Genomic DNA, 21,375 nt, shown 5'->3' with positions numbered 1-21,375 from the left:
CACTTGTACATCATGCGCCTGTACATGCATGAAGAGACATGCACGTTGGTGCATGCTTCTTTCTCCTTGTGTGATTCTGTTCATACCTAGGTAGAGCCCCACACATTTTGACATTACAATTTTTAACATTCAATTGAAGACCTATCAAAATCTCTCATTTAAGGTAAAACAGAATTGCCAAAATGTCTAGTGGAATTATCAGAGTTGTTTTGAGATTGAAGCTCTTCCATACATGTTTGCTCACAAATAGATTTGTTTTTGGAGTGGGTCCACCATGAGCAAATACAATCTTATAATTTTCTTCAATTTTCCAGACATGTATTGCTGAAGTTTCAGCATCACCAGTGAGCTTTTATTTTGTTTTTATTAACAGGAAAAATTCTTTTTACTATTTGAGTTTGTAAGACAGTATTTACAAATTTGAAGAACAGAATGTGTTTTGGATATATACTCTGTTACCATGCTCTTTGGGTTTTCTGCTGGCCTCGGTGGCAGAGCGGCTCTAGGCGCTTCAGTCCGGAACTGTGCGACTGCTACAGTCGCAGGTTCGAATCCTGCCTCAGGCATGGATGTGTGTGATGTCCTTAGGTTAGTTAGGTTCTAGGGGACTGATGACTTCAGATGTCAAGTCCCATAGTGCTCAGAGCCATTTTTTGTGGGTTTTCTTTTCTCTCTCTCTCTCTCTCTCTCTCTCTCTCTCTCTCTCTCTCTGTTATCTATTACACTTGTTTTCTTTCACAGTTTGTTATCTGCAACCATATAGAACATGAGGTCGAGAATTTATTTATTTCAAAATTTTAAGATTGGGAACGTATATGGTTAGGCCTAATAGTAACTAATGAATTGTGGAAAGAATTGTGCGTGCGTGTGTGTGGTGTCTGATAGTTCTTAGAGGGCAGAGAATAGTTCCTCTGCAGAGAGCTGTGATTTTATTTATTATTTATTTTCCTTCTACTGTGACTTCTTGTATTTGTTACTTTCCTTCTGTTATTAGTTTTTGTGAATGTGTGTATATATGTGTGTGTGTGGGGGGAGGGGGGGCAGCATCATTTGCTGCATTTAGGAATTTTCAACTTGGGTGTTGATGTCAGTTAGGCTGCGTTTCATGTCCATAAGGTGTTCAGCAAATGTGGAATAACAACTGTTACTTTTTAATGCTCTTCTGTCTACCTGAACTGTTACTTTTTAATGCTCTTCTGTCTACCTGATATTAAAATTTGTACTTGTCTGTCCTGTATAAATAGATTTGCACTCTTGGCATGTCAGTTCGTGAAAACCAGACATGTTGTGTTTGTCTATATTTGTATTGGTTTCTTCCTTTAGTTTTCTTTGTATTGGGTTATTTGTTAAATAGGTTTTTTTTTGGGGGGGGGGGGCTGCTTTGTTGTTGAGAGTGCACCATTTGCTTGTTGTTATGGATGTTTCTTGTTAATGTGTGCTTGTGCACGTGGGTTGTGAGTGTCTGTGTTTGTAAATTGGTGATAAACTGTTTCTTATTGTGTGCTCTAGGTGTCCCTTTTACATTTGTTTTACTTTCTTGATTGAGTTTCTCTATTATGATTGTATCATATCCATTCTCTACAGCTATTTGTTTACCTGGAACTCATTTTTGTAGTTTCTGCACTGAGTGAAGTTTTGTTCTGTCTGTGCAGCATATATTGAAAACCAGTATCTGCAGTCAGATGTTAGAGCATTTGTGTATGGTTGTGCAGGTGGTGGTTAATTCCCTGAATATGGAGAACTTGTGTTGGTAGCTGTGTCTGCATATTGTGAGGTCAAGTAAATTTAACATTTTGTCATTTTATGGTAAATTTGATTTTTGGGTAAACTGGGTTCATGTTATCGTGGAGTTGGTGGTTGTAACTGGGTGTTTCATCTAGAAGCACGTGGTGTCATCTATATAGTGATACCAGTATACTACTTTGTATTGTTTGGGTCTTACTAGTGTTTCAAATATTTTGTTTCCGAAGTAATGGAGGAAGATTGTGGCTTAGTCCACTGGCTGATGACCCAATGGGAAGCCCATCATGTTGTGAGTAGGATTGGTTGTCAGATGAGAAATAGTTTTGTGCTGTGATTAGTTTTAGAATGCTAGCTGTTTCTTTTATGTGGGGTTTGGGAATGTCTTTCTGTTGTTCTAATTGTTGTTTGATGATGTTGATGGTTTCAGTGGTGGGGATATTCGTGTACATGGATGTGATGTCGAATGATGTGAGTATGGCTGTTGTGGGCATGTTGATGTCTTTGATTTTTTGTATCAGCTCTTCGGTGTTGTGTATGCTTCTTTTGTTTGTGTATACATAATGTTTCTATAAGTATGTGTGTATTTCTCTGGCTAGGTGATATGCAGGTGCACTTCTGAAATTTACCATTGGGCTTACTGGAAAACCCTGTTTGTGGAGCTTTAGAAGGCTGTTCAATGTGGGTGCCTTGGGATTATTCTGTTTTAGCTGTTTCACTTTTTTTTCTAAATATGTGTGAGATGTCATTTAGAAGTGTCTGTATTTTTCTGGTATCTTTGTGTTGAGTCACTGGTTAGCTTTGTTATGTTGTTGTGTTCTAGAAATGTTAAGGTTTTATTTTTGTATTCTTCTTGTTCTATTACTGACACGGTGATGCCCTTGCCTGATCTCCTGTTGCAAGCCCTGTTGTTTGTATATTTGTTCATTATTTCTCTGAAAAATTTTTCTTCTTCTTCACTTTTTGTTCCTGTCAAGTATGCTTTTTTTTTTTATCTGATTTCTTCTGCAACCATCTCTTGTCAGACCTGCATTGAAATTTTAGTTATTGTTTCTTTATTGTTGTTTTATTATGTATTCATTTTCTATGATAAGATTCTCAACTGTCTTGTGTATAGTGTGTGTGTGTGTGTGTTCATGTCGGTATTATCCAATTAATATCATTTAGTTAGTTGTGTGTCAATAAGGTTGACCATGTGCCTGTAGAATTGTGGTTTGTTAGCCTGCTGTTTTTATGTATAATGATTTTATGCTGTTTCAAAAATTGTGTAGTTTTTGTTGTTGTTTTCTCCCATTTTATTTCTATTAGTGTTTTTGTGTTTTGTTTGCCTGTATTCGTGATGTCAATATCAGTAAATAGTTAAGAGATTTTTTATTGCAATTTCCTAGTTCCAGAAGAATTCTGAATAGTTTCACATTGAGTTCTCGCTTCTTTGCATATAGGCATCTAATTTCGTGTTGGAGCCAACCAATTTCAGCTTTGTGCTTAGCATGTTGGGCTGCAGTTGACTTACTGTTTACATTGACATGTATATAATTAGGTATTGCATTACAGTAGAACCTCGATTAACCGTCACTTTTTGAACCAGTGTGGGGGGGAGGGGTTGGAATGCTAGAAAGGTCAGATAATCAAAGGAGAATAAAACAGTCATTTACTGAGTTCAAAACTATGGAACAAATCAAAATTAAGTTAAAAAATTACATTTCTTATCAAGATAAAGGAATACAGAAAATTGTAGACACTGAAAATCTTCTTAAAAAGTGGAAAATATTTTTTTGTTTAAATTTCTTACCCTTGGGGCTGCAACATGTCATCTCTTTGCCCACAATATATCCATAACTGTAGTTGTTCCAAATATCTGAGGGCAGTCTTGAATGCATCCTTTGCTGCAGAGTGCGTGATCTCTTCACCTTCTTCCTTTTCATTTTCATCCGACTCCTCTTGCTCAACATTATACCATTGCAAAATGTGATTGAAGATCTGATCATCTTCAAGTTCTCCATCAATAAAGGCAGAAATTTCATCTCCTGTTAGTCATTTTTCTACATCATCAGGCTGTGTATCATTCTGAAGAGTTTAACTATACTTTCCTTCCATACAGGCATTTCTTCACAATAACTACACCTTTGTTCACTCCATGTCAGTGTTCTACATCTTTTCATTTCCTAACCTGTCTACTTTTTGCCATCCCCCCTCCCACCTCTGTTACATACAATGCACTTAGCTTTTCACTTTTACTAACTCGTGCTCAATATTTTAGTAGTGATCTGTGTCTCGCAGATTACCCAGTGTTCCACCTTTAAGCTCTCAGGTTTTCAAATCTCATCCGGTGCAGTCCCCAACAATCAGGCCTGCCTTCTCATTCTGTCTGGTAAGTCTCCCCTGACCTGGTGTTCTGGTTGACATTTTGCAACTGCACCCTGTTTCCTAAACCTCTCCAGTCCTTTTCCTTCACCCTTCTTCTTTCCCCTTCAACTCTTACACCAGAAGAAGTAGCCATTGGCTCCGAAAGCTTGTAAAAGTTAAACCTTTTTACATTATATGAGGGTTGGAACTTTAATTGCGGCAACTATTTATTTACAGCTAATACAAAGTAGATACATGTTTCAAAGTTTTACTGACCTTCAAAGTAGTCGCCAGCATTGTGTATAACCCATTGCCAGAGATGTGGAAGTCATGGATACTCTTAGCAGTGCCAGTTGTGTTGACAGTTCAAGCAGTGCAGTCTATTGCCTGACGAATTTGTAACAGTTCTGAATCAAACGCCGCGAAGTGTTTCCTTCAGTTTAGAAATAGAGTTGAACTCGCGAGGGCCTAAGTCATGGGAGTGCAGTAGGTGGTGGTATAGCACTTAGCAGCCCCATCAGTCAAACAATCAGTAGCAGTTAGCACTGTATGTGCTTGACCATTGTCCTGCAAAATGATGGCCAGGCCCTGCAGACAGTGTCATCACTTCTGTCTCTAAGCTGGTCTTAGGTTGTGTTCCAAAAATGAACAGCATAGAGACAGAAGTGATGACATTTTCTGCAGGACCTGACCATCATTTTACATCTAACTCATTAGTTTAGGAGGTTCTTGCTCTTAGTTTAGGCCATGGCAAACAATGTTCTATGATTTTTTGTGAAGTGGTTAAGTGATGATTTATTTCCTCCTTAATGTTGTTTTAACCACTCAGTAGCATCCTGGTCCATTGGTTGGATTATTTAAGTCATGGAGAGGGGGGGGGGGGGCAAAAACATAACTTTTATGTCATCTTGAAAAAAAGGCTTTTTGATTTAAAGTATTTTTTTAATGGGCAGAACAAACGCATCTAAAACCATTCTTTAAACAAATTATCATTCATTCAACAATTAATGAAAATGCTCCAAAATCTTTCGGTTCTTTTTCCAGTCTTTAATGGTTGTCATTCCAACACCCATTTCAGGAGGTAATTTATTAACTGACTCACCTTTGTCAAGTGTTTGCAGCAGTTTCTGTTCAGTTGTGTACTCAATACATTTCCTTTTCTGGTTTGTAGCCATTTTTAGTCTTTCAGAATCTCTTACACTTCTTAATCAGAAATCAGTAAACTGTATAAAACTACACCGCAACTTTAAAATGAAAAGGATCGCAGTAACACTTTAAAGAGTACAGTAGTCCATCAGCTGAACGTTTGTGAGGAACATTACTCAGGCGGGCACCTGTTTGGACAAGAGTAAAATTTGGTCGATAATGCCGGCACATTGTTCGGCACCGATTGCAGACACTTGGTCTGATAATCCGAGGAGTCAGTTATTCCAGGTCAGATAATCGAGGTTCTACTGTATGTGAAAAACAATTCAGTTGTATATTATGTTTAAAATAGATCACTGTGGTGTTCTGAAATTTGTTATAGAGCTTGCTAGGAAATCCTGGCAGGGCACTGGAAATAATAATAATGAGGTTGAAGCTCTTCTGTCCATATTTGCTTACAAATAGATTTGTTTGTGGAGGGGTCTGTCTTGAGCAAAACACCAATTTATCCTTCCTTCTATTTCCCAGACACATTTCACTGAAGTTTCAACATCATCAGTGGGCTTTTATTTTCTTTCTATTGAACAGGAAAAATGCTCTTTACTACTTGTACACATGCAAAATTTGAGTTAAAGACAGTATTTACAAATTCGAAGAACAGAGTTTTGTGAATATAGCTTTTTATAAAATGCTGTGGTTTTCCCCTTTTTTTCCTTTTTCTTTCACCTGCAACCCTATAGAACTTAATGTAGAAGCGTTATTTAGTTCAAAATTTTATGAATGGGAATGAATGTGGTTAGGACTAATATTAATGAATATGGTTAGGACTAATATTAACTAATTCTGTGTGGAAGATATTTGTGTTGGGGGGGGGGGGGGTGTTAAGGATTGTTGTCTGGGGACAGAGAATAAAGTTCTGTTGTAGAGCGCTGTGTGTTCATTCATTATTTATTTTCCTTCTACTACGCCTTTTCGTATTTGATAGTATTCTTCAGTTATTAGTTTTTGTGGGACGCTGTTTGCTGCATTTCAGAATTTTCAAATTGGCTGTTCATGTCAGTTGGGCTGTGTTTCATGTCTATAAGATGTTCAGCAATTGTGGAGTGACATGTGTTACTTTTTAATGCTCTTCTGTGTTCTGTGTATCTGGTATTAAAGTTTCTGCTTGTCTGTCCTATATAAATTGATTTGCAGTCCTAGCTTGTCAGTTGGTAAATACCATACATGTTGTTTATCTATATTTGTATTGGTTGCCCTTAGTATTTAGTTACTTTTCTGGAGGCTGTGTTTTTAGCCTTTGTTTTTTGAATGTGCTGTCTATTCTGTGGGCTGCTTTGTTATTGTGAGTGAGTGTCTATCATTTGTTTTTTGTGTTTGTTTCTTGTTCGTGTGGTCTGTGTATCTGTTTTTATATGTTGATGATGAGTGGTTTGTTTTTGTGTGCTAGATGTTACATTTATTTATGTTTTAATTTTGTGATTCATTATGACCTAACACAAAGATACCAGAAAATACACACACTCCTAAAAAGTCTCATACATTTACAAAACTGAAAGTGAAATGGCCAAAACAAAACAACCCTAAGGCAGCCACACTGAACAGCGTTCTAAAGCTACAAGAACAAGATATTCCAATATGCCCAGCAATAAATTTCAGAAGTGCACTCACATATCACCTGGCCAAAGAAATACACACATACTTATAAAAACATTACGTATACACAAACAAAAAAAGCATACACAACACCGAAGAGCTGATACAAAAGATCAGAAATCAACATGTCCATAATAGCCATACTCATATCATTTGACATCATATCCATGTACAGAAATACCCCCCCCCCCCCCCCCGAATTCATCACCACCACCACCATCAAACAACAATTAGAACAATAGAAAGACATTCCCAAACCCCACATAAAAGAAAGAGGAGAAACAGAAAGTGATCACAGAGCAAAACTATTTCTCATCTGACAACCATTCCTACTCACAACATGATGGGCTTCCCATGGGGTCACCAGTCAGTGGACTCTAAGCCACAATCTTCATCAATCACATTGAAAACCGCAACCGCTACGGTCACAGGTTCGAATCCTGCCTCTGGCATGGATGTGTGTGATGTCCTTAGGTTAGTTAGGTTTCACTAGTTCTAAGTGCTAGGGAACTGATGACCTTAGAAGTTAAGTCCCATAGTTCTCAGAGCCATTCGAACCACATTGAAAACAAAATATTTGAAACATAGTAAGACCCAAACAATACAAGTTAGTATATTGATATTGCTATATAGATGACATCACATGGATTCTAGGTGAAACACTCAGTCACATCCAACAACTGTCCGCCGCTTGTGGTCTCGCGGTAGCGTTCTCGCTTCCCGAGCACGGGGTCCCGGGTTCGATTCCCGGCGGGGTCAGGGATTTTCACCTGCCTCGAGATGACTGGGTGTTTGTGTTGTCCTCATCATTTCATCATCATCCAGGAAAGTGGCGAAATTGGATTGAGCAAAGGTTGGGAAATTGTACGGGCGCTGATAACCACCCCCCACAAACCAAAACATCATCACAACACATCCAACAACTCCACTATGACATAAACACAATTTGCCTCAAAATAAAATTTACCACAAAAACAGATAAGAGAAAATTTTAAATTTCCTTGACCTCACAATACGCACACAAAGAAATACCAACACCAATTCTCCATATTCAGGGAAGTCACCACGACCAGCACAGCCATACGCAAATACTGTCTCATTTGACTGCCCACAAATTAACTGGTTTTCAATATATGCTGCACAAATGGAACAAAACAACAATCAGTGCAGGAACTAGAAAAAATGAATTCCAGATAATCAAACAAACAGCTGTAGAGAATGGATGTGATACAAACAACATAGAGAAACTGAATCACGAAATCAAAACAAAAATAAAGGGACGCTAGCACACAATAAGAAACAGCTCAACAACAACTTACAAACACACACACACAACGCAAGCACACAGGTGCACATAAACAAGAAACACTGACAAAAAGCAAATGGTAGACAATCACTTACCATAACAAAGCAGCCTACACAGAATAGTTCAAAGAGACTACAGAACAAATTACTCAATACAAAGAAAACTCTCGCAACCTATACACATATAGACAAACACAACACATCTGGTATTTACCAACTGACAAGACAGGACTGCAAATCAATTTATATAGGGCAGACAAGCAGAAGCTTTAATACCAAATACACAGAACGCAGAAGAGCATTAAAAAGTTACACTTACCATTCCACATTTCTGAACACCTTATGGACATGAAACACAGAAAATTCCCAAATGCAGGAACAGCTTCCTGCAAACATTAATAATTGAAGAAAACCATAAAGTACAAAAAGCCATAGTAGAAAGAAAATAAATAATAAATGAATACACAGCTTTCTGCAATGGAGCATTATTCTCTGGCCTCAAAAAACTACCAGACAACACCAAACCATAAGAGCACCCACCCACCAATGCTGCTGCCCCCTCCCACCACACACACACACACACACACACACACACACACACACACACACACAATTAAAAAAAAAAATTCTTAAAATTTGTAAATGCTGTCTTAAAAACCCAAATTTATTTGTGCATAACTAGTAAAGAGAATTTTTTTCTGTTTAATTTCAGTAAAACGTGCGGGAAGTAAATAAAAGAGAAAATTGGTTTTACTCAAAGCGCACCACCTCAAAAATTGTATTATAGTTGTTTTTTATCTGTCATTGCTTATGCCAAGAATATTTTAGTTGATGAAGACTTCCACTCTGGTGTTTTGAAAGATAATTTCATTTTTATAATGTCTCAAAGTTTGGAACAAAACAAAGCCTGCTTGTAGTGATTAATGGAATATCAGTCACCAGCAGTATATGCATTTTATTAGTTGTTACAGCCAAAGTAGGTGTAAAATGTAAATTTATGTGCTGGAATGTTGGTGACCTCATAGCAGCCTGGTTTGGTATTTAGGACTTCAGCTTTTACAGATGTGTGGTAGCGTTATTTAGATGTTGGTGAAAACACATTAATCTTCATATTTTGTTACAACTTCAGTAAATATTTTTCAACTTGGTATCACATCTGACTGATCTGTGGCTGCTGTATTAAATCAGTACACAAACCATTACATTTAAATATTTCATTTGTAGTGGGACCTGGAATATGCCCCCCCCCCCCCCCCCCCCCCCGCACTCTCTCTCTCTCTCTCTCTCTCTCTCTCTCTCTCTCTCTCTCTCTCTCTCTCTCACACACACACACACACACACACACACACCATTTTGGGCTCTGTGTATCGCATGAAAGACCTGATATTTGGATTGATTCCAAATACAAATAACAAAAATTGAAAATATCTTCAGAAACACCAGAGAAAAGGGCATGGTGACTCTAAAGACAAAGACTTAAGATGATGATTAATATCTGACCATGAACTATGTTATTAGCTGGAAACTGTTTTTTCTGTGTTGAGAGAAGTCTATTTTGCTTCTAACACTTGTTAATTTTTGTGTTGTTTTTAATCTTTTTTACCATTGAAACAAATGTCTCATGTCTGGCTTATGAAAGTAAATAATTAACTTTTGAGTTGCAACTCTAAGAATTGAGAGAATATACAAACAAGTTTTTCTGTTACAGTTTAAATTTGCACTAGTTGTGATGGGGAGGCCAACATTTATTGAACAGCCAGACTACTGCATAAATTTGCAGGATTTCAGGTGTCATCCAAACCAAGGTGAGCTATGCTCAGTTTTTGTTTAACATAGACAAGCCTTTATGTTGTATTATTTAATTGATACAGTTATCTTAATTAAAACTTAATCCTAGCATGGAAATTAGAAATATTAGGAGTTATTCCAAGAGAATGGATAGATGATTTTGTTTTATGGCAATAACTTGTATACTTCGGCTTCTGTCTGAATAGCAGGTCATTTTATCATATCTCATTTTCTCAAGTGTTAGTGTGATTATGATACACTAGTTCCATACTGTTACATTGGCCACTACTGCTCTTACAGATCTCTGTTTCATATTGAAAGTAGTATTACATATGAGTGCACAAGATAGTTATCAGAGGCACTTCTTGTAGAAAAGCCTCTTGAAGAGTGTTAAAACGTGCAGTCAATAGGCCAAAATACAAAGTGTTTCAATATCTCTCCAGTAAAGCCTTAGAGATGATAGCACAGAGTATTATTTTTAGTTCAGAAACATAGAACTTTGAACTCATCATAAATGACCTATGTGCCCGAATGAGGTCTGTTGTTTATGGAATGCAGCACACTGTAGCTAACTTCTAATTTGTTGGTTTTTCTTCTTGTAAGTCATAAATGTGCTTTATCAGTTGATTGTATTTGAAGTTATGGATCTAGCAACCAGTATGAATTATTAGAGTAACTGACATTGAGTTATGGTGAAGTGAGTGGATGAGAAAGATGTGTTTGTCACACATAATAAGCAATGGTTCTCCAGCAAGATATATCAGTATCTCAATTATTGTTGCATTTAATTGTCAACACCCTTGGAAGGAGGTTAGCCTTTGGGATGAAGTGTCGCATGAAAATACTGGGTCAAAAAAGCCCACATAACCGTTTTAAAGTTATTAACAGAGTACACACTAAATGTGCAGTGGATTTTTCTTCCAGTTGTCATTAAATATCGTCAACAAAGGTTTTACCCTTAATATTTGGATTGTAATGATTTGTGTGTAATAAGTAACACCATTTACATTGACACTGCATGAACCCATGCACGGGTAGACATTTTGGGCTGAATGTATTTGCACATTAAAAAAGAAAGTCAATAGTATTTTGTGAAACACTAGGGATAAGACAGCATATGGCTCATAGAAGTATGTACACAGTGACAGTATCTCTAATATTTGTACTCTTTTTAAAATTATTCTTTAAATGCGGACACAGTGAAAAGTATCCAGCGTGTTGTAACATGAGATTATCTCTCACCTGCAACGATTCCCGGATTAATGGAAGATTTTCAACAGCAAAAAAGTCCATGGATAATCTGCTCACGGTTAACTGAGAATTTACCATAGAAAGAAACCACCTCATTGGGCACAAAATCAGAAATTTAGGCTGAGAATTTATTTAAGAATGGGAAGGTGCACCAGGTTAATTTCATTACCTAGAAAATGAAGGTTATGTAGACATAGATGGAAGGGACAGTTATTTAACAAAGTTACTTAGCCAGTAGAGAAATATGTTGCAAGTACATAAGATGGGATAAGCACTGGCACTGCGCACAGACATACGATCAAGTAAGAGTCGGGCAATGAAATTTCATATCACGAAAACTATTCTCAGCAGCCCTAAAGCAAATTTTCAGGTCCCTAAAATGGGGGAAAAAAAGAAATATGTGCAAGACTAAAGTAACATATAAGGCACAGATCGGAAAGAAAATAGTGCAAATTAATTACAAAGACATAGAACCAATTGGTAATTGAAGACAGCAGGATGGACATCAAAGTAGTTAAACAGACCAGTAAAAATACCCTGGGTTACTTTTGGTAAACCGAGCAGAATTTCTGAAAATTGAGAATATGTCTGAAATGGAAAGACGACCGACCATATGCATACCAGATTTAACTTGTGACAGTGAGGTGTGGACTTCTAATGTGGAAACCATTCCAAAACCGGAAGGCTATTCAGCAGATGATGAAAGTGCAAATCAATTTTTGGGGATTAAAGGAAAGAAACAAATGACTTAGATAACAATCAAGAATGTAATGAAAATTAAATTATAGTGGCCAGTGTGCGTAGTCAGCCAGTGATAGATTGGTAGACGTTATAAGAAATCGTGCAGTTGCAGATGCAACACCTGTGCATATAGATGAAGACCAAGAAGATTGGAGACATATGGAAGAGGCTCCTATTCATCATTGCAAATCAAATTGTTGATAGGATCTGCTGCAACCCATATTGAAAACAATAATAGTAAAACACACTTGTAGGAATTATCTGGTAACTTTTCTGGGCAGTTATTATGTATTTCTCATGTCGGAAGCAATCGTACATCAAGTAGCTATACAGTGACTTAATTACTTGTGCCACAATAATTAAAATAGTAACATTGCTTCAAAGTTTGTTGAATGTCTTTTAAAGTGTCCCAGTTTCCTGTGTGGCCAGGGGAATTCTTGCATCTAGTACTTACCACTCATTGATGAGCTAGTTCCTGGTGCTCCATTTCTGAAGCCTTGATTGCTTAGGTGGTTCTACAAGAACCTCAGTTGTTCTCAGGAAGCACTTCCTTAAGTCAAGTTTTGGGCTCTGCTGGCTGGTGTGTGAACAGGGAGGTGGGATTGGCCCTAGTTGCCGAAATCCTTCACTTGTACGAGTGTGCTATTCCAGAAAGACAGTATGCCTTCTTCAGAGGTGTGGTGTGGAGACAACCTGGGACAGCCAAGTTTCATCCAGAGCTACATCCACAGTTCTAGAATGGCAAGAGTGATGCACACAGGGCAGGCATATTATGCTACCGACCAGCACAAGGCTAATGTGGGTGTTTTTACTATCTCTGGCTACAACCCTCATGTTGTTTCTGTGGTCTCACCACATTGTTTTTGCACCCACTTTCTACTTGGTATTTATGCAGTGTTTCTTATAAGTCAGTGTTCAGTGCTAAAGGACCACAAGATATTTAGGGGTTGTGCAGTGTTCCAGTGGAGCTCCTTCTCGAGGTAATTTGTAGGCTACTAATAGCCTTATTGTTCTTCAGGTGAAAAGCACATACCTGAGTCTTAAAAGTGATTGGCATCAGCTGATTCCTCTTGTAGTAGGCGAGTGCTTTAGCTTGATGCTTTCAAAGTGATTTCACTGAGCTGTGATGGTGTGATCATCTGTGTAAATGAAGCTTTGACTTTCTTCTGGTAGGGGCTGGTCATTTGTATAGATATGGAATAAAGCTGGTGCCAGTGTGCTTCCTTGGGGCAGTCCATTTTTCTATCCTCCTTCACCTGCACCTTTCTCCACGGAGCTCTGTAAAAAAAAACTTTGGTTCTGGTCCAGATGAAAATGTGTTCTTTTGTGATGTAGATCTTCCTAAGCAGATGGCAATGGTCTGTAAACCTGCATCTGTAACTCCCTGTCTTTCAAAGCTGTCCTCTGCTTGCTAAGTCAGTTTCACTATTTGGGAAGTGGACTTCTTTCCTTCTCTGAATCAGGCGTGTTGTGGGATCACGAGAGGATCAGTCTCCATCAGCCTCTGTAGGAATAACGAGCACATTGTAAAGAGGGCACAAGAGAGAGATCGGCCTGTAGTTCTTTGTGCCATTCCTATCTTCGCTAGGCTTTGGGATAGCTATTACACTAGCTTTTCTCCAAATTTTTGGTATTCTGCTGGACTGGACACAATTGTTCATCAGTTGTAGGAGCCAGCTCATGGCTGCAGGGCCAATGTTCTGTACCTACTTTATTCGTAGATCACAGAGGATGGCTGATTTGCTTGTCATAATTTTGTCCCAGGCATGTTACAGTTCAGCTACAATAAAAATGTGACACAGCTCACTGGTTTTGTGGCTTTTCTGCTTGATGATAGTTTCCTTTCTTATTTTTATGGTTGTGGTTGGCTTTCCATTTAACAGGAACTGATGAGCAATTTGGTTGGCTCCACATTAGAAAGAGAGTTCATTGGGAGGGTCGTTGCTGAGATGACTGAGCAACTACTGTCAGGGTGTATACGACCCGGGACAACCGGGAATTCCGGGAATTTTTTCATCCGGGAGAAAACCGGGAAAAACCCAGGAATTTTTCGGAATTCCGGGAATTTTTCATTGTTTTAGCTTTCAGTTACATTTTTGTAGTTTTGACTGCAGAATTGATTCTCTAGCAAAGAATGTTATTGTATCCTGCTACTGGAGAATGATACTGCAGCAATAAAATATAAATGAGAGGGAAAAAAATAAAACTGTAGTGGCAAAGGAAATGTGCATTTTACGACAACAAAACACCGTGCACGCACAAGCGTCTACAGATAGCAAAAATATGTTAAAGGCCGTAGGGCGCAGACTGTAATTCTTTGTAACAATAAACTGCTTGCTATGAGCATGACGTCACAACTGTTCACATTAGGTTCGTTTGACCAGTTGCCAGCGGTCTGTTGCGCATGCGCATTTGACTCGCGTATAAGCAGTACCTTCTCTCGCTTCCCGCTTCTTGAAGTTTGGATGTTAGCTGCATCGGTAGTAGCAGCAAGCAGCCAGATGCAAACGAGAAAAATTTTTCTCGTGCGCCCTAGCTGCCAGATTCGCGCTTGCACAGAGTTGTCTGAGTTGTAGTGGGGAGGGGGTTAGTCTCCACGTGACCCGTGTTTACGTTAAGTGATTTCGCTGCTTCTCTTCGTGTACAGCTCCCACGTCAAATGAAAACAAAACGGATTTCTGTGGCCAGGAGCTATCAAGTGAATTAAAATGCATTCACCTAATTACAGAGGGCAAAAATATATTATTAATTTCAGTTTCTGATTTTATTTTCTTTCCAAGTTAGTAGCAGTCAAGCATTAATCGCCTTGCAGAAGAATGAAGTTATTTTTGCAAGTTTGCTAAAGAAATTCCGCTGAGGCAATCATTTTATTTGAAACGAAGTGTTTCATTTAACAATTTTGGGTACTTCCAACTGTTCGGTGAATTTAAAGTGCACGTTATCATCTTCTGCCATGTATGGCATTATGCCATAACAAAGAACCAAACATGAGATCGTAGAGTACTGGTACTCCAAGAAAATTTACATCCCAAAAACCACACTGAAAAGCTTAATATCAGATGGGACCTACTTCATTGTGAATCTGGAAAAAACCAATGTGCACTTCAAGCCGAATTACGTATTTTAGTATGATTCACGAAATTTTGATGCCTTTTGGAGTATCCTCTGATGCCTTGTTTCTTTTATGGTGTAGTGTAAGCTCTCTTAGTGCTTTATACACACGAACATGTGGGCTTCCTACACCACTGCAGTTGCACACGCACAATAATTCGTTTTTGGCGCTCTCTGGCAACTGGTAAATCGAACCTATAACTAACAGTATTGCGAACGGTGGTTAGAAAAGCGTTACTTTCAAAGTAAATTTCTTTTTACGCAAGATGAATTATGTTAAGTGTGTGAAAGTGGGATGGATATCTAAATCACAGAGCGTTCGAAACTGAACAGTTTGAGGACCAGCCACTTCAAGAATTTCGAGCCGAGGCATTTATGTCAGAATTTTAAAATTTACTGGCACATTTGTGTGATGTATCTTAAAGTATATCACACCAAAAAAAGACCAATATTACACGTGAAAGCTTAGCTTTTCTTGTAGATATACGGTACTGTGTACATTAATGTAAACCGTTAACTTTTCCTCTTGTGTGTTCGCGCTATGTAACCAGTAATCTTGCTAGTGGCTGACTATAACACGTGTCCTATGCTCTGAATAGCTGCTGTCATCGGCTGGCGAGATCTTGTGGCTTGAGATATGACTTGCTTACAAAAGGGCATCACAACCTCGGTTGCAACGCTCCGGAAACTAACAAGCTGTGTTTGGTGCAATTCGAATTTATACTTTCGTAATACGAAAATATGCAGCGTATATGTTGCTGCAAATCAAAGGTCTTTCCAAAACTTCTCTGCTCCGGCTTTTCTTTTTTTTCCGGGAAGTTCTACGCGATTATATAAAACGTTAACCATTCAAAGGATTGATAAGTTTTACAGTTCCGAGGGAACTTTTTCTGTGCTAAGTGACAGTAGGTCACCCGGGAAAAAGCATATTTTTTAAACGGGATATCCGGGAATAATCCGGGAATTTTTTTCCTTGTCCCTGTATACACCCTGACTGTGCTTGTTTGCTGCTCCTGTTCTGTTATCATTTTCTTCTAATGCTCCTTCTTAGCATGGAAGAGGGAAGTGAGGATGCTTTATGCAGCCTAGAGAGTCTATTCACTAAAATGGTCTTTTTCTGGACAGTGAAGAACAGTTATTTCACTAATTCGGTGAAGTGTTCATATTCTTTTGTGACTGGTGCAACTGTGCTGATCTTCTTGTCCAGCAGAGCGGAGAACTTCGTGCTGGCTGCCTCTGTAAAGGCTACCCCCCCCCCCCCCCCCCTTGTGGTTTTATTTCTGTACATATTGATTTTGTGCACTGTTGTACGATGCAATCGCTCATGAACAGAAAGGCTGGTTTATATCAACGTTGCCTGTTAAAGGAGGCAGGAAGCGTGCTGTCGTGAATGTGGGAATTATTGTGGACTTCTGCCCAAGACAACACTGCTTTGCCATTTTTGCCTCCTTGCAGGTAGCCCCATGCTTGATGGTGGCTAGTAATATTTCCTATCACAATTAAACTCTTGCTCCAGAAATGAGCTGATACTCTCACCCATGTGATAAATGCTACTCACTTGGGCATCTGGCATCACAGAGGTGGCACATCCATGCTGAGAGTGTGACCTTTCAGCAGTTAACTTCACATCTCACACTTCTGGTCATCTTAGCTGATTGTGTGTGTCTTGTAAGCATAATTTGTCGCATTTATTGCTTTTGCACAAATTGTGCTGCAGTTCTTCTTTGGTAGAATGACATACCTGCAGTGTAAATAGAGATGAGCATTAACATTTGCTTTAAAAGGTGCCTATTGGTATGTCTTGTCTTAAAGGATAACAATGCCTTTATGACTCAAGATGTATGCTGTCATCTAACCCATTCTCTTATTTAAATTTGTCCCATGAATATTTTTTCCCCATTTTCAAACAATATGTCTTGATTAGTTATATGATCTAACCTTCTAACACTGTTCCCATGTGTAACTTTACTGATCAGTGTTTACAGTTATGGTTATGTTGTCATAATGTCATTTATGTTAGCCAGGAAATGAACACACTTGGCTCACGATGAGCATTCTAACGAGTGGCTCATGAGCTGCTCAGCTTGCAATTGTATCTGCACCTTAAATCTTGTGATAAGCAATGACAGGTTTCATAACTACTAATGCCGAAGGACTGTTTGACTTTGCAATTCAGCGCTTACATTCTGTCATATTGAAGTGCCAATAGTGTTCTTTTACGTAACAATCCATCAAAGTACAGTTTGTTATAATAAAACTATATTGTATGTTGATGAATATAATATGAAATGATTTCTTCTGCAATATTATATTGACTTCCCTTGGTGCCAGGATCTTGATAAACTGTTGTCAATTAACATACATTCTGATGACATCATGGTCCAGCACACAATCAACAACTTATTGGCATCCCTAATTATAATACTTTTCATCATCATAATCACACAGGGTTTTCATTTCAGCCCTAGACCAAGTAAACTGAGCGCTGAGACTGTTTTCTTCAACAGTGTGAGTAGTTACTCATTCATGAGCTCTGCCTGTATTAAGGTGTAAGTCCATCATAAACTGTCAGGTAGCACAGTGCACTAAGAAAGATTGAGGTAGGAGGATATAAAAAGTATGAAGCTGCTACATGTGACAACTTTGAGTATCTAGTTGATGTTGCGCTTGGCTATCACAGGTTGCTGCTGCTATGGTTACAGCTTCGAATCCCACCTCGGGCATGGATGTGTGTGATGTCCATAGGTTAGTTAGGTTTAAGTAGTTCTGAGTCTAGGGTACTGATGACCTCCAATGTTAAGTACCATAGTGCTTAGAGTCATTTGAACCATTTTAGCTGTTGCTTGCAATTAAATCCCACTGAGATGGTGATTGATGTGCAACAAAATGCAGCCCCCCAACACATGGACAAGTGTATTGAGGTGGGTGGGGGACTTTTTGAACATCTCTTGTAGGATGGATCAGTAATCTGCTCCATCATTATTCTTTCTGCTGCAGTGCCTACACAGCATTTTGCTAAGTACATGTCAAATCACCTCACACATTACGTGACATTCCTCTGGAAGTGCTGTTTGTTTGTTTGTGTGTGTGTGTGTGTGTGTGTGTGTGTGTGTGTGTGTGTGTGTGTGTGTGTGTGTGTGTGTGTGTGTGTGCGAGAGAGAGAGAGAGAGAGAGAGAGAGAGAGAGAGAGAGAGAGAGAATCCATGGTCTTGCAATCACACCTTTACAAAGGAAATACTACGTATTACATTATGCAATGGAGTTATAAATTGACTTTTCTATTTGACAGGAAACACCGCACCAATGCCTTGGCTTGGGCTAGAGCATGTAAACAAAGCTCCCAAACGATCTAGGTACAATTATCTGGAGAAGGCTATTAAAATCTACAACTGAGAAGTCCTAGGCTGTTTCTTGTACATACGTAATTTGGTTGCAAGGACTCCAAGAGAAAGCAACCTTTATTTGTAATGAAGAGGTATTTAAACCTCAGAAAGACTGAGTGGGATTGTGTTGTGAACAGACATTCAGTGACATTGGTGTGGTAAACTGTGTCTGCAGCAACAGTGATAAAATAACGAACTGTGTCATTTTGTCAGATGTGACAAGTACAGCGTTGTGTGATCAGGTAATAAAATTGTTGTGTTATTTCTTTGCCAATGACTATTCCTCATTCGTTATGAATGCTGCTTCCCGATAACTCAAGACACGGCTGTGTTGATTAATGAATAAATTATACACCAATTAAAATTTTTCCTTGCTTGTAGATACGAATTTTACAGTAAGAACATTTTTACAAGTCATTTTTCCCCCTTTATGACCCTGTGGTTCGTGTTCCTCATTGTTCTGCACTGTGGTGAATGTGACTGTCTGCTGTTTTGCTACAGTGGAAGAATGAAGAAAGCACCTGTGAATAATCCGGTTAAAATGTTTGTAAGTAATCTGTTTTTAAAGACAATAGCATGTTCTGTGAGGTTACCAGAGTTTGTGACAAGATTTAAGGATAGCATGTGTACAAAGACCAAGAGAAGTTCAGCAGCAAACTTTGTGGTATAACATAATTATACTAAATACGCTATCAAAATTATAAGTTCAGATGTTATGCACAGGAATTTTATTTCGTACTGTTTTAGTCGCTTTAAAGTAACCAATTCTAATAAATCAGTTTTGTGAAAGAAATTGTTTCGTGAATTGGGACTTCATTGTTGAGTAATGGATTAATAAAAAGAAAGTTATTTTTGGACCTGAAACAACTGTTACTTTTTTTTCTTTGTATTTCCAGCAATTATTTTTAAGAACAACAGTTTACCATGAAAATTATTTATTATTCATCTCATTTTAAATGTTTTATATGCATTAAGATAATTTTAATGCTTAATGCCATTACCCTTAAAAATAGTTTTATGCAGAATGAAGTGCCTCCATTTTGTGGTTAAATTTTATATTAGTGAACTATTGCACTGGAATTGCTTCAATGAACTTTTTCCCCTAATTTGTAAAAATCTGAATGTTAACAGTGAATGCATATAATTTATTTACGAACAAAAATATATTTTTTTACAAACATAGAAAATTTTGTCAGGATTATTTCATAAATCATTGTTTTATCATTTAGAGAATTGTGTGTTGGCGTGTCTTGTTTTTCACTGTATTTGGGTTCAGTTCATTTCAGTGCAGAGTTTCATTCATGTGTTAGGCAAACACTCCAGACAATGAATTTCTACCATAATTGCTCCTTGTTCATTACTTTGTGTGTACAGTTTGGACATTTTACGTCCAATACCAGTTGTAAAATGTGTGAGTGAAAAGATTAAATGGGTTTAGAGGGTCTGGAGGTTTGCAACAATGACATGAATTTTTTTATAAAAAATGTAAAAAATATTTGTTAAATATTGAACTAGACTGAATTATGAATTTACATGGACTGTGTGTGTGTGTGTGTGTGTGTGTGTGTGTGTGTGTGTGTGTGTGCGTCTGTGTGTGTGTATATATATATGTATATGAAGAAAATTATGACTTAAAATTTTGCTGATAATTAGTTGTTAAAAGATTTGAAGTGTCTGCTTTCAGAGTACATAACAGTATTAACAGAGCGATCTCTCTGACACTGAAATCTTTAATTGGCTTACTGATTATCAGCCAGCATTGAAAGTCAGTCTTAACATTTTCATTGCAGTTCTGTGTAAATAATTCATTTTGTACATAACTCTGTAAATAGTTGTAATGGTTAAAGCAGGATAACATGAATGAATATTAATCTTTGGTTTCATTTTATTGTAATAATAAAGGCACCAGGATTTCAGTACACTTACTCCTTATCAGAGATCCTTCCTAACTTTTAGAATTTGGTAATTTGATATGGTTGATGTCCCGCATGTCTTTGAATTTGAAGAGCTCTTTAACAGCGAAAATGTTTAAATTGTTGTTTCTAGTTGTGTAATGTCAACTAAGGAAAATGGTTTTTCTTATTCAGCAAAAACTCTTCCTTTCATCGTTCAATGTGTTCTTGTATAAGAGTCACTGATTGCAATGCAGTTAATGTTATATATTCGGAGACAAAGTTTAAATGTTTCCAAGGATATTACCAAACTAACTGCAACAAGTGAAGTGATATATCTGCACATTGCTTGAAATTGTTGTTATTCCACCTTTTAAAAATGTTTTTCTACTTGGGTCTGACATTTATTATTCCAACTCATTAGTCATACTGGATGCTTCACTCAGTTTCAAAATATTTGATTCATAGAAACAAAGAGCATTTGATAAAAGGCTAGGTTGCCATAAACTTTGATCTCATCATTAAAAAAAAAAACAAGCTTTATCAGTGGCCCACAAATAAAACCAAAGAGTGTCATTGAACAAAACCAAAGACTATCTGAATGAAAATTCCTGATTAAGGAAATTAACTAAATTTATAAAATTATTACTGCTGTAATTTCCTGGGGGTGAGAGACAAAATGTATGAAGTTTGTAGACAAAAAGAACTGGGGTGAAAAATAGAATCTTGCTTGCTAAGAAGCAGATGCCATTCTGGAGAAATAAGAAAAAGAAAGCTTGAAAAATGAAAACAGCAGTAAAAAATTGGAATGGTGTGGGGGGGGGGGGGGGGGGGGGGATGGTATCTAAATGTGAATTGTATAAAGGACATTTGAAGAAACCCATATTTCTGTCCTGATAACCAGATTAAAAAAAACTGGAGTCTTGGTGGTCATTGTTATCCTCAGAACTGTGATAACAAAAAGGATCAACATCTGCCAAATTAGTAGATAGGTTTCTCCACAGTAAATCTCAGTGGAC

General features: G+C 37.8%; 1 protein-coding gene across 1 annotated transcript in view; it reads left to right on the top strand.

The window, feature by feature from the left end:
* Positions 1-20,385, top strand: part of LOC126163012 (ubiquitin carboxyl-terminal hydrolase 7) — a 230,674-nt gene extending 210,289 nt beyond the window's left edge. Inside the window, exons 22-23 of the mRNA XM_049919876.1 lie at positions 9,899-9,995; positions 18,371-20,385. Coding sequence (XP_049775833.1) covers positions 9,899-9,995; positions 18,371-18,474 — 201 coding nt within the window. The 3' untranslated portion in view covers positions 18,475-20,385. The remainder of the gene's footprint in view (positions 1-9,898; positions 9,996-18,370) is intronic.
* Positions 20,386-21,375: the final 990 nt, after the last annotated feature.

The sequence above is a fragment of the Schistocerca cancellata genome, chromosome 2 (assembly GCF_023864275.1).
Source record: "Schistocerca cancellata isolate TAMUIC-IGC-003103 chromosome 2, iqSchCanc2.1, whole genome shotgun sequence".
Lineage (NCBI taxonomy): Eukaryota > Metazoa > Arthropoda > Insecta > Orthoptera > Acrididae > Schistocerca > Schistocerca cancellata.
The sequence above is the reverse complement of the archived record's forward strand: the minus strand, read 5'-3'. Positions and strand labels throughout refer to the sequence as shown.